Raw genomic sequence first — 14,439 nt, 5'->3', positions numbered from 1 at the left:
GTTCACTTCCCCACTTCCTGCATTACTGCAAAGCCTTTACTTCCGCTAAGACATGGTGGAGTTAGTCAATGCGTCGTAGCCTTGGGCCGATCAACTTGCGCTAGAGGCACGTAGGCCGCAATAAGCAATTCGAGCATTTCAATTATTGAGGTAGCAAAGCACGTTTAAGCAAACAGGCAATATCTATGGAAAACGGGGGAAAATAGGAAGAAAGAGGAAACGGTTAGCCACAGTTGCCAGAAATGGAGAAGAAGAAAACCAAGGACAAGAAGAAACGATGTAAAGCGGAAAGACCATGCGATAGTAATTAGATGACACAATCGCTCCTGTGGAGGCCTACACGAGCGCTTCAAGTAGGCCAGTTACGAAAGCAGCAAACCGTGTTTACGTGCGAGCCTATATGCAGGGCTAACAAGGGCAAGTGGCCAAGCCATAGTAACAGAAAATAAAAAAGTCGTAAGGTGGAAGGATCATAAATATGATAGCAGAAGGACACAACTCCATCACTGGACGACTGCACGAGCAATCCGAGCATGCTAGTCGAAAACTAGCAAACCACTAGCAAACTAGTACCACAATAGCATATGAGGCGTTTCTTTTTGGAATGTGCCAGATGCACAAACTAAAACTAAATCGGATAAAACTGCAGTGACAAGAAAAATTTGGCAACTTCCCACTGAAAACGGGGTTGCAAGAAAATAGGTGTGATGACGCCCTGAAAACACGTACTGAGATCGTAGTTCGTATCGAAACTAAGCCAGATCCCGCTGTTTCACGGATCAAAATGCGCCAAATCCATTTGGCAAATAGGCGTTTGCATTTGGTTTGACTGTTCAGATTCTTTCGTGGATGTTTTCGAAAGTTTTTTTTTTCTTTTCGGAGCTGGCTTATTATGAATTCAGACGGCAATTAGGCGATCAGCGAAAGTTTTGTCCCCAGATGTCAGCGACGAAGTGAACGGAACAAGAGCGAACTAAATGAAACTGAGAGATGTGAAACAATGATTTCATTTCGTCTCACCCTACCCTAAGAAATAACTCTGGTCACATTTACTTTTCACTCCTATACTTACCATTTTACTAATTAACTAAATACCCGCCGCTTACAAGCCCAGGAAATCTCTCCCCTCCCCCTTCCACTGAGAGTACGAGCCAATTCATTAGGTGAAGATGAAGATATGAGCAGCCTTCGTGTGAAGCGTTTTGGAAATTCATGACACAACAATGAAGAGGTTTCTTACTTCGTGAGTGCCTCCAGACGCGCCCAAGAAAATTATCCTAGGGTAAAATTGGAAAAGAGCTGCTAATGGTGCCAAAAGGACTCACCTGCTATCCATGTGTAGTTCTGCTATTCTTGAACCCCTTTTGCATACTTTTAATGCCTTTTTTTACGAAAATTCAATCCCACAATGCTTGAAAGTCATTGTAAATAAATTTTTCATAAAAATTCCGCATAAAGTTCTTCTAAATAAAGTTTTCAAAAATTGCTGCATGAATTTTCCCTAGGTGACATATAAAATTTATGATATAATAGCTTTGACGGCGTTGCAATCAGGTCCTGTAACAAACCTCCGCTTGCTTCTCAAATTGGCGTTAGGAGGATCTGGCTGATTTCGAAAAAGAAAGCGTTTCATATATGTGTTGCTAAAACAGCGATTAGCTAAGCCCCTCAGGCGCAGTAATCCAGAGAACACGGAATTCGATTCAACGTAGTAAAAAAATGGATGCCAGACCACCCTCATAAAATGGGTGTCCATAAAATCTGTTGTAAACCACTACAAATGCTGATGGTAGAGGGTATGAAATGCTTCTCGTCGTCTCGACGGGCTTTTCGCTTGCTCTGGGCTTCTCTGGCGGCAAATGCTGGGTGCCCCCTACCCTGACACATGCGCTCGGCGTCTTGGGCAGTCTATTCAGTAACAAGGTCTGCCTAGCCTTCAAGTATAATCTGCAAACCTAATTTTTACCAGCACACACGGGCAGTGGTAGTGGTGGGGGTGAGGGGGGGGGGGGGGGGGCGTAGGGTGTCCCATCGTTAACCGGCGCCTTATCCTCCGTAATGTGGTTTCGAGGCTTGTTTTCTGATTTTACAACGAATACTGAGCGCTATGCTGTATGCCTGATTACCCTGACGCATGTGCTCAGGGTCTTAGGCGAGAACTGCGGGGTCCTGCTTGAAATTTTTCAATTAACTAGAGACTAACGGCTTCGCTGCTAAAAGGATACTAGCAATGAGATGGCAATCGCACCACGGGACATGTTTTCGTGTGTCTGTCTGTCTCTACTGCGATGAACTGTGAACTGCTTACGTCAGACGCAGCTGTTAAGCGTGGCCGCTCAAGGAGGCACGCCTGGGAAGCAACTGCCAGGGCGCAAGCATCTAAAGGCCGGTGCAAAGAAAGAGGAGGGCGCACGATCTATTTCAAACCACTTCCAGATGACAGAACCACAAAAGTTACGACGCGAACGTTAACCTTCCTGATATATATTTTGTGAAAAAGACATTATTCTGACAGAATGCCATAGACCGGTAATCATAAACAACATAATCACGGCCGACCTCCACTAGCAATGGAGGATCGCACAGATTGCAATAAAATATAATGGTTTCGCAATTCCTAGCCTAAGCAACCGTCAGTGTTTCCTGAAATTTTGTTTTTTCTCCCGTAGCGGCCGCCAATTACAGTGTTTTGCATTTCCCGTGCCAACGACGAAGTGTTGTGAGAGCACGCTAAGTCGTCGGTCAAGCTTCCCCTTTTTCCCTACAACTTCTGTAACTGTTGGAGGCTTGAAATAGGTGCTTCGCGGTTAGAAGTGTACGCAAGAAGGATCAAAATTGCAAACCCCAAAAGTTGTTCCCCCATCGGGTCATTTCGAGCGGACTGGCTTTCTAACGGCATAAAGATCGCTAACACCGCCACCCGAACTATACGTGTAGCAGCCCTTAGTATACAAGAGTAACTAACGCGCTAACCGTTCTAGGGGCAGGCGTTTTTGGGAATGGAAGCCTCCAAGACAATAGTTAGCGTGGTTGGCGTCCATGACGATAGCTGCGAGCAACACACCGAGGGTCTTAACGCGACGCTGTTAGTTCTCGGATCAGAGTCCATTCATATTCTCTTCCGTACACGGCACCTCCGAGAGCGTTTCATGCAACTCACGGTCAAGTTTTTCCCGGGTTCGTCCTCGACGAGCTGCCGCGCGATGCTCTTGCAAACAGATTTACCAGTGTCGATGGTCTTATCTTCCCAGACTCGATTGGCTGAATGTGCGTACGCCGCCGCTGGCGTGGCGTGCGTGATGCGGGTGGTGGTCACCAGGCCGGTAGCCAGGCCTGGAATTGCCGGGTGAAATCGAAATCATCAGCGTAAGCACAGCGAGCGTTGTCAATACACAGTCACCTTGTTGCTCTGCAGTTACGCAAGACTGTTTGTCGAAGAATCCACCTGACTTCCTGTCTCTTAAACCTCGTTCCTAGTGGCATTCCTTTGGCAAGGAGTAAAAGCCTTCGAGATATCGATTGATCCGTGCCCCTGCACGATTACCTGATGTTGCCAAACCCTTCGCTGCTAAACACGCGTAGTGAGCTGAATGGACAGTTGAAGTTTTCGTACAGAGTATAACGGCGCCCTCAACTAAACAACATCCACTTTTGGAGTCTAATTTGGTTAAACAGACGTAGCCTTTTTGATCGCAGTAACCTCATAGGAATCGCGTTCGGGTTTGCATTAAGCTCCTTGTTCACTCCCGCGACGAGCTTTTGCGTTGATATTTGTCGTGTCGCCGCCCAGCGACGCGCATGACTAAACACACCACACTATTGTGCACTACATGAAAACAACCGCCTTTAATCTAGGAGCATCGACTATATTCCCGCGAGCACAGGCGCCATCCTATGAATCTTTGGGCGCTCGGATAGCCGTCTGGTTTATAGGCACAAAACTATATCTACCGCATCCGTTAACAATGTAACACAGATTCTGTGCATAGAATAGAAATAGTGCCCCTGACGCCAAGTACATAATAAAGTCACTGTGAATAATAGTGTAGCTTTACATAGTCCCCGAACATCTTTGGTGATTTCGCTCCTGTGTGGATTGACAAAGCACTGACTGTTCTGGCTGGTCTACTACTACTCGTACGCCGATCCAATTACCACCGAGGCCCGGGGTTGTGGTCCAGTTTGAGGACTGCCAAGTCGGGCGGGAGGTGCGTTGCGCATGAGGAGAGAGTCCTGAATCTAGTGGTTCTGACCCCAAGTAGTTCTGACCCCCGTGCAGCTTGGAACATTGGTCTGCTTTGGGACAATGTTGTGTGTCTCCAAAGGCGGTATCCGAACTCTGGTATTGCCGGCCGACCTGTCATTGTCCATGTCTCTCCACAGGGATTCTTTTCTGGTCACTGCTTTGTCGTGTATAGCTTAATGGGGAGCAACAGTCAGCTGAGAAGCACTGAACGGTCGTTCGCTCTCAAGGCGGAAGACGAATGTCCCATCCGTGTCAGCATTTCGGTGCAGCGCAAAGACTAGGAGCGCCTTTTCATTCAGGCACTATAAGTTTCACCCGCACGTAGGTTGCGGCTTTGAGTTTGGGCTCACTGACGGCTCTTCGCTTGTCTCCATTCACCTTATTTGTTGGGATTTGAACACGAGACCCCCAAGTCTAAGTTATTCTCGGGCTTGATGGGTGTCGATGTCATCGGTTGGCTGACCAGTAATATGTAACCATGTTCTCATGTGGCGGCTGTGAAGCAACGCTGCTGGGGAGAGGCCAGGGTTGCTGTGGGGAGTGGACCAGTAAATACCCAGGTACTCTGTGACAGTGGTCGTGGTAGGTCGCTTCTCCAAGAAAGCTGGTTGTATACTTCCCTTAAGATCCTTCTCAATATTTCCATTTAACCGTTGGCTTGGGGGCGGTACACTGGCCAGGAAAATTCTTAGCCTTTTCGGCCTTGGTGTCGGTATTTGATGACACCACAGGAAATGTCTCCTCCTACCCCGAAAACAAAACCAAAACTGCCAGTTTTCTGGAAAATAGTTCGTCAAAGATTCTTCTTGCGACAGACATCAGCAGTTTTGAGTTTTCGCGAAGCTCGATGTTCTGGAAAAGTTATACTGGATACAATGTCGGGTAAGAAAGCTCAAATACTGGTTTCTCAAAACATCCATAAATCAGTAAAAACTTCCACTAAAGGGATGGTCTCCTGCTTGCAGGCTTAGCGTGTCGTAGCTTCTCAACAAGAACCTAAAAATTGTGTACTTATTAAAGACAAATTTCAATAGTTTCCTGCCCTGATCAGTTGCAAGGGCTCAATAACTCAAAACTTGTACTAACGGCACATTGTTCATTTCTAAGCTTATGGTGTCCTAAACACCACAAAAATACATTGAAAAGCAATTTTGGCTTGACATAATAACTGCGGGATGAAAAGCGTAGCGCCCCTGTTTAACAGAAACCATTGAAATTCACTCGACGGAAACCATCAGCCGTGATCTGAGACTGGTTTAGTGCGGTAACCCTGTCGTGCACATATCGCAGGGAGAAAGTTGATCATCGCACGGGAAGTGGTGTTACCGAAGAGGCCGCCCCACCATAAAACAAATCAACAGTCATCAGGTTCGCGTTAAAAATGACCCATAATGTCTATCGACACTTTTTGCCATGCTCTGTCCGCAAGGGTTTCCTGGTGTGGTGTTTTCAAGTTCTTGACACTTTGTCTGGCACTTGGCAGACCGTGCAGCTTCAGATGGCGGTATCGACTTGTCTGTCAAGGCACGGCTACCAGCACCTTTCCCTAATGCGCAGCTTAGTCTTTACGATTTCCTGGTGGGACTAGTGGGCTATCTGGAAAAAGGGAATTCTATAGCCGGGCCGTCACCAGAGCACATTGTGTGCGCTAAACCAACTGTCTCTACTGAGAGTTCATCTGGTATCCGACGCGTCGAGGTGATTCTTTTCCAACCAGGCAATTTTCGACTAACTCCAGTTTAAACTAAAAGTTTACACTGGAGTTAGGAAAATTGTTTAATGTAAAAGTTTAAACAATTTTCGACTGCTCTACATGCGCCGGGATTATGGGAAAAGTTTCTTACACGTTTTATTGGCCCCTACACCTTTCTTGAACTGACCTCTCTAGGAACCACAGGGCTGCTTTTACTCGCCCAGTGCGTGACCGTCGGTGCCGCAGACCAGAAATTGTCCATGCCTTCGCTCAAACCAATTCGTGCGCATCATCCCCAATTCTCACTCCTCCAGGCAGGTAAAAGAGAGAGGCTGGGGTGCCCAGGGCATTTCCACGCTAAGTGATAGGTGGTATTGGTGTATGTCAATGAGACCGGTATTGTGCTTGGCGCATACGTTTTTCAGAACACTGAGCACAGGCAGCATAATCGTATTTTACCTGCTTTTACGGTCGCTTCGTTCCCGCCTTGTAACTGATAATCCCCATGGAGCATTCAAACACCACAATATCTTCATCGTCGCCAGTGTCGTGCTTTCATCATCGTCGTTTTTGAAACGGCTTCTCCACGAAGTGGCGCCCTCTTAAAACACGTCCTCGAAATCTCCCTTGTGGGATACTCTCATTGTTTTCAAGGCAGTACCGGAAGAGGACAGGGAACAGACGACGTTGGGACAGAGAGGCGGCAGGTGAGGAAAGTCGGTGGCTGCATTATAGCCTGCTCTTGTGGTCATTATGTTAATTTTTCTCTTTGACATCACAAAATCCGGTTTTTGAAACAATAGATTAACCCCGAAAACGGTCTCCTGGCTGCTACTGAAGGTCCCACTGTATAGTGCGGCATGCCGATGTAACTCGGAACAATGCTTCTATCCGGGCTTTAGGAGGCCAGGCTACAAAGAATGTGATAGCACGGACTCGCCAAAACACCTGTGTGTCTACTTTAGTGAATAAAAATACGTAGCTAAAATAAACCATTGGTTAGAATCCTAAATTCTTTCAGTGTCCGAGGCTATAATCTATTACGAATATTTTAAACAAGAAATTGCACTGTCCATTACTATACATCCCTAATTCAAAATTTGTGCACAGTGAGAACTGCCGTCTTCTCAGTTACGGCGCGTATATGCTGCGTCTCAGGAGGTGATCGCGTGATCAGCGAACGCATGGTGGCGCCCGCAACTAAACTGTAATCTCGAAGCGCGTTGCCGACATGGAGGAAGAAAAAGTTAGGAGACGGCATGACGTCACGCAGCTAGCCTTCGCAAGCCCACCTCCCTTGAAGCCACTCCCTCCGCCGTTTCCTTTTCTCAAGCGGCCGGAGTCGGCCCAGCACGTGACCTCCATGGTCGGCTGGGCCGGCGGCGGCGGCGCTCTCCGACTCCACCGCATCTCTCGTGTTTGGTTGGCGGTAGCTTTTCCCCGTCCTTCCTGTATTCGTCTGCTCGGCGATCTCATGCCCACGTGCGTGCAGGCGGGAGTGCCTTGTACGGGCGAAAAACCAAAGCCGTGGGAAAAATTCCCCCGCATTTCCCCGAGGGGGAGAATGTGAAAGTGCGAATGCACGGTTGTCGGCCCGCTTGCGGCGCTTGCGCTCGGCCCCCGCAGCCCACCGCCTCGCCGCCTTCTCTTCCATCTCTTCCATCGGGTTTGTAGTATCACGTGTACACCACGCAGTTATCAAGCCGCTATAACGCCGCTGAGTCGCCAACGCACGCCGCTGACGACGTAGTTTGAATGCGTTAAAGATATAAGGCGCGTCACTAACGCTGATATCACGTCGCGTCCGTGGCTTGGTCGGTAGAGCGTCGCGCTGCGGCCGCAAAGTCCGCGGATCGAAACCTGGCGCCGGATGCTGTTTCTTTATAGAGGAGCACTGCGGACGCCGACGCCGCCGCCGACGCCGGCGGTGGATGGTTTGGGGTCGCTTATAAAGTGCATTCGCACTTAAAAGACCATCATATAGCAGGCTTCGCGACAACTGGCCACAGAGTAGTTATGGGCAGAGCGGCCCATAAACCCCACCGCGCGCTCTCACACGGCGGCGCAGTGGGGTCACGTGGTGCAGTGACGCCCTGGGCTGACTTCGATTTTGCTTTTTATGCATAGGCTTCACGTTCCTCCAGTGCCGCCGTCTCCTAACTTTTTCTTCCTCCATGGTTGCCGACGCCGGCTACCATTTGTTGCAAATCGTGTTTGAACCTCCCGCGCAAATGTCACGTGGTTCTAATGAGCTTCGCACGGGGTAGTAGCGTCTGCCAAAACTGGGACGGGCAGACAGTGAGAGATGGCGCCATACCAGCGTGTGCCGCCCTCCCCCGCACAATTTCGCCAGGAGCTCCGACGAGCTTCTCGCGCGGGCTCAGCACACTGGCCTCCCTTCTACACTTTCGAAACATTTTCCTCCGCCGTTTTCTTTGTCTTCGGTCGCCGACGCCAAACCCCAGTGGCGGCCTCCTGAGTGCTTGCGCACTAAAACGAAGGTACGGGCGTTTTACGGGGCTTATTAATATTGACGATATTATTGCGCGCAATAGTGCGTCTACCGAAAGCCGGATAGCATTGTTTATTTAGTAATCCTTGGGTGCGAATCACTGCCGGTTTCGTACATGAGCCGCACTTCATGCTAAGGCTCTTCTGTAAAATCAGCGCCTAGTCCTTCTACAGCTTAGCTGATATAATATTGCGCAAACACTTTTGCAGCCGGCACTGGGGTTGGGCGGCAGCGATGGCGACAGCAACGCCGGTGTAACCGAAAGAGCGACGACTGAAAGAAAACAGCACAGGAAACTGCAGGAGAGCAGTGTGCTGAGCTCGCTCGAGACGCTCTTCGGACTCGCTGGCGAAAGTTAGGAGGAGGGAGGGCGGGACACACTGCTATGGCGGCATCTCTCGCACGCGCCTCCTCCTCCACCTTTCGCCAGCCGCTGCTCCCCCGTTCGTCCACGTGACATATGCGCGGTACGTTAAAACACGATTTGCGATAACATGCTCGCCGTCACGCCGCCCTGCGCTAGCCTGTCTCGCGATCACTTCCTGAGACGCAACAGATGTGCACTGTGACCTAGAAGACTGCAGTTTTCACGCTGCGCACAAATTTCGCATTAGGTGTTATAGTAAGTTTTAAATGCAGAGCATTTCTTTAACTCACGATGTCACCCGTTCTTGCCGTCCGTAGTTGTCCGCATCGCTCGCAGGTGCGCTCTGTCGGCGCGATCGTGGCGTGATAAAGGCGGTTGTCGGCGAGGCTGGAACGCGCTCATCGCCGCGCTATCTCGTCAGCCCCGCTCCTCCTCGCCTACTCTCCGCTTGCATCGCGCGCTCTCTCCGCGGTCGGTTCGCGCCCAACAGGTGGGGGCGCGCGCGTCGCGGGATCAACAACATCTCTGGCGGGATCGTGACGTCAGCATCGCGCGCGCGTGGCGCGATCGTGGCGTGATAAAGGCGACTGTCGGCGAGGCTGGAACGCACTCATCGCCGCGCTCTCTCGTCAGCAGTTGCCACAAGTGCAACAACATTAACGTAACGCAAACTACTTAACGTCGTGCGCCCCCGGAAATGCTCTGCATTTGATCGTGCCCCTCGCGAGGGGGATGTTTCTTCCATCAGGAAAACGGCTACCACTGGCGGGAATCGAACCCGCGTCCCCGGGCACAGTTTTTTCACTTTCCTCCTTCCCTCTCGTTTTTCTTCTCAGCTAATGGCGAATTTCATTGGGCGAACAGGAGCAAGTAGAGCGAGCAGCCAGGGCAGCACACGGGAGTAACGGGGACGTGTGCTTTCGTTCCGCGAACGAAACATTCGCGCAGCTCCGGGGCAGTGAAAAGAGGGGGAGGGCGAGATGTCAAGAGTCATGAGACCAAACGTTTCCCGCGCTCGCTTCCCGGAGCATTTCGCGCGCTCGTGATGTCCGCTCGCAGTTATTCCTCGCTAGTTTTGCCAGATACGTGGCGGTGGTTTTGTGTCTGCCTTCCGCATGGCGACGAATGAAGAAGCCGAGCAGATGTTCATCTTCATGATAAAGGGGTCACCATCGTGTCTCCCAAAAATTAGCTGCGAACGATAACAGCGTCCGCCGTCTTTTCTAGATACTACTCTACCTTCGATCGCTGCTCCGGCGGGGTGAACAGGTGCTCGAACATAAACTCATGCAATGTCAAATCGTCGTCGTCGTCGCTGCTGCTGCTGTCCGATGATGAGCTTGCGCTTGAATCTGTGGTGCTTTCATCATCTAAAAGTATCAGCAATTCCTTGGCCAGACGGCCGCGCTTAGCTGCTGCCGTACGCACTGAGCGACTACCGCGGCGGCTGGATTCCGTCATTTCTCCTCCGCCACCCGGGGATAAAACCAGAAGTGACGCAAAAGAGGTCATGTGACTTCCTCGGCGTTCCCTGTTACTCCGCCGCTGGCGACGGAGCACCGAGAACTGCTCTCGGCTGCTCTCGGCGCCAAAAAAGTGCTCCTCATCGACCAATGAAACACAACGCCCCTGCTCCTGCCCGACCACTGGAAGACGCCAGAACTCGCGAGAGCAGTTTGGGTGCAGTTAGAAGTGCTCCTGTTCGCCCAATGGAAAGCGCTATAAGATGACGCTGTGCACGCGTTTAGTTACGGGCGGCTGGACGCACCCTTCTCTTGCGCCCTGTGGAGGAATGACTTGACCTCGTTGCCGGCGACCGAGTCGCAATCGAACGGGAGGGCGCTGGGAGACAGTCCCACCGTCCGGTACCTGGACTTGACGCCTGTGAAGAGCGCTGTCGCCGAAGCGGCGCTGTCCACCACTTGGCGATCCGCCGCGTACGTCTGCGGCAGGAAAGTATACAGCGTGAGCAGACCCGTAATAATTACGATGCCTTTAGGGGTAACGGGCACAGTTATCTTTTATATACTTCTCGTGCCTAGCTCTGAACTTTGGGGGTCGCTACAGAGCAGCTTTTGGAAAGCAGCCACTGGAGCAATCGGTTGTTTGTGCTTGCAGGGCAAAATGACTATGCCTTGTTTAAAAGTGTTTATATAGCGGTCGATTTAAAAAATGCCGGATGCTACGCAAAGATGGGCATAGACGTAACGCATATATCTTGGCTAAGATGAACGTGCGTTGTTTTTATTGAATAGCGGTTGTTGGAATAGACCAAAAGAAAAAAAAAAGTGGGTGGCAGCCGCTGCCGTTGCCTAGGTGATCAGGCTGACCTGATGCTCGAGGCGAGCGCTGGTTAGCCCGCCTTCTCCCTGCTCCGGGCAGGGGGAAGGGAGAGGATTCAGGTGGTCAGGGCATTCCCACACGAAGTGATAGTTGATGTTGCGGCATTTTTATCAGAGTGGCGTAGGGGCTACTTTTTTCACCACGGTGAACAATGGCTTGCGCGTCCAGAAAAAAGACACAGCAACAGAACCGTTCAACAACTTACTCTCTCTGCTTCCTCGAGGAGCCGGAGGTAACTAGTTAGCTAATGCCGAACAAGGCAGGAAGGGGCGAAAGCCGACATGTTTCACGCGGGTGGCACGGAAGAGCACGTTTGGGGAAACTTTATTACATTTATCCGAGAATGTACTGATACGAAATATGGTGCATGTAGATAAACCATGTACTGTAAATGCATATCCAAGATATGAGACGTCTGCGACGGAGGGATGCATTGTTTTTTGCTTAAAAATGGTGCTATTTTTGAGAATTGTTTAATCCGCTTACTGAAGCGATAATACGTAACGCTTGAGCTTAGTCCAAATGAATGTTTTGAACAATGCGAGACTTTTATTGTGGCCGCTGGTGGTACCGCACACACCTGCGGGAAGTGTTTCTATGCATGAGACGCTTAATAATAGAAAGAAATTGGCACACACACTGGGATTCTCGTTTTCCGATTGTTGCGCTATAGAACGCCTAGCACATAAAAGAGGCGGGGCTTTTTGCTCGTAGACATAAAAAAAAAACATCCCCCTCGCGAGGGGCACGATCAAATGCAGAGCATTTCTGCGGGGGGGGGGGGGCGCGCCTGCAAGTCGTATGGATTACGTATTGGTTGTTGTTGTTGTAACTGTTGTCTTCCAGCGTAGACATTGTCGATGAAGTCGATGGTGAAACGTGCCGTGAACTCCCTGCCGCGGCTATGACGCAACGTGGAGCGGCTATGACGCAACACAATCCAACACAATCCACTTTAATCCAATCCAATCCAAATCCAAGCCAATCCAACCGAATCCAATCCAATGCCCCTCGCGAGAGAGTGTTATAGCGCCGAAATCGCCACCACGCGAACGCGTGATGCTGACGTCACAATCACGCCACAGATGTTAGCGACGGCAGCGCGCGCGAACGACATATGTGGTTTAAGCGCTGGACACATGTACGACTGGTACACGCGATTCGCATGCGACTGATCGTTACGATTGATCGTTAGGACCCGTTTTGGCGTCGATCGCTGGTTGGAGGAGGCTCACGACGTGCGTCTGGCAAGCCAGATGCAGTCGTGCCATCGTTGCAATCGTCGTGAGGCCACAGCCAATGAGAGCCCGCTGAGCCCCAACCCCCCGCAACCGGCGTGCGTTGTGGCGTTGCTCTGGTCGGCTCGGGTGTTGGAAACTCTAGGCTTAGCATCCTGGCGGATATTTGATTGCCGCTATCTGTGTAACTGCGAATGACAATCCGTAACACAACTTTTCACCACACTATCTTTCCTTTTCTCGTATAAGCTACTTCTTTTTAGCGATCAGATTGATTCAGAAGAGCAGCGACAAGCGCGGTTGCTACCGTGGTCTGCGCCGGTTCGAGCCGCTGAGTGTGCCGAGCTGGCAGGCGCGACCGGCGTGTGCGCGGACTGTTTCCGAAGGCAGAAAACACTTCGCGATTGCCTGCTTTACAATTTCTTGCGAACAAACGCGCGGAATCTACAAATTCAGCTCAGCGATCGTCGTAGTTGAACATCTGCGTAGCCTGTTTCGATGCTTCCGCGCAGGTATTGCCATCTCTCGACCGGTCGGCGCACCGCCCGCCGCGCGCCGCGGGGACCGGTCAGCGTATACGCTTGCATCGCGGCAGATATCTGATCGTCGCTTTTAAAATAAGCCCTGATAACAATCCCAAGCGCAATTTTTCACCAAACTAACACCTACTTTCTCGCATGTGGGACTTCATTTTAACGATCAGATTGATTCAGAAGAGCAGCGACAAGCGGTTGCTAGCGTGGTCTGCGCCGGTTCGAGCGGCTGAAGCCCTTTCTACATGGAGCGAATTTCGCCTGCGAATCCGCTGGAACGAACATTCGCACTTGCGAAGTTCGCAATGCCTGGAATTGTCGTCTACATGGGGCCTGCGAACGCCGCGATTTTCGCATTTCAGATGCGCCTTGTTTGCAGACTGAATTATAGTTTGCCACCAGAAAAGGTTGTGATTTTAACAAGGGTGGTTTTATTTTACTTTCTTGGCAAGTTGTTTCTGCCTGGTTTGCGGTAAATATAAGTGTATTTGCGGTTTTATATAAAAATCGCCAATTCTTTATCAATATACGCACACACAGCAGAGAAGACAAACGTTTTGGTGTGCCCGCGCTTTTGTCGCGCTCAGACAAGCAACGCCATCTGGTTTCCAAGCGTGCAAGTGGTGCCGAGCTCTGCTCCTATTGGCCACAGGTCCGGCCCCTCTAGGCCGCACACGCCGCACGAGCGGCGTTTGCTCAACCGCTTCAAATGTTTGGCACTTTGCCGCAGCAACGAAAAAAAGTGGTTTTGCCGCACGAGCGGCGCCGCATCAGCGAATTCGCAGGCGAAATCGCTCCATGTAGTACGGGCTTGAAGGCGCGGCCGGCGTGTGCGCGAACTGTTTCCGAAGGCAGGAAACGCTTCACTATTGCCTGCTTTATCCATTTGTTGCGATTAAACGCGCGGGATATACAAATTCAGCTCAGCGATAGTCGTAGTTGACCAAGGAGCAAAAACGGTGGGCGGAGCGACGCCGACGACGCATCGCATGCACGCATCGGGTCATGTGTCTCAAATTAACGCGTACGACTAGTCGTGGTGACAGTCGTAACGATCAGTCGCATGCGAATCGCGTGTACAAATCGTACATGTGTCCAGCGCTTTAAGTGCGAACCGACCGCGGCGAGAGAGCGCGATGCGAGCGCCCCACCTGTTCTTGCGCGCGAACCTAACGCGGCGAGAGAGGGTGTTGCGCACGTCCCCACCTGTTGTGCGCCCGAACCGAACGCGGCGAGAGAGGGCGTTGCGAGCGGAGAGAAGGCGAGGAGGACGCGGGGGAGAGGGCGCACCTCTGGCCGACGGTTGAATGAGTCAAGGATATAAGGCCCGTTCGTAACCTTCCGTTCTGTGTCGGCTTTGTGGCTCAGTTGGTAGAGTACCGTGCACCTTGCGTTCCGCCCGCAGAGTCGTAGGATCGAAACATGGCGCCGGCAAGTATTATTTTTTTATATAGTGTAGGGGGAGCGATGCGGACGCGGGCTACGGACGCCAACGCGGGTGACATCG

The 14,439-nt window shown here is 51.0% G+C and overlaps 1 protein-coding gene across 1 annotated transcript in view; it reads right to left on the bottom strand.

The window, feature by feature from the left end:
* The window catches only part of LOC144153459 (alkaline phosphatase-like), a 77,391-nt gene that overhangs the window by 23,657 nt on the left and 39,295 nt on the right, over window positions 1–14,439 (bottom strand). The window contains exons 4-5 of the mRNA XM_077685103.1: window positions 10,587–10,761; window positions 3,161–3,333 (exon numbers count right to left, since the gene is read on the bottom strand). Coding sequence (XP_077541229.1) covers window positions 3,161–3,333; window positions 10,587–10,761 — 348 coding nt within the window. The remainder of the gene's footprint in view (window positions 1–3,160; window positions 3,334–10,586; window positions 10,762–14,439) is intronic.

The sequence above is a fragment of the Haemaphysalis longicornis genome, unplaced genomic scaffold, assembly GCF_048455015.1.
Source record: "Haemaphysalis longicornis isolate Haplotype H1 unplaced genomic scaffold, Haemaphysalis longicornis Haplotype H1 scaffold_9, whole genome shotgun sequence".
NCBI lineage: Eukaryota > Metazoa > Arthropoda > Arachnida > Ixodida > Ixodidae > Haemaphysalis > Haemaphysalis longicornis.
Note: the sequence above shows the minus strand (reverse complement) of the source record. Positions and strands in the feature narration are given on the sequence as shown.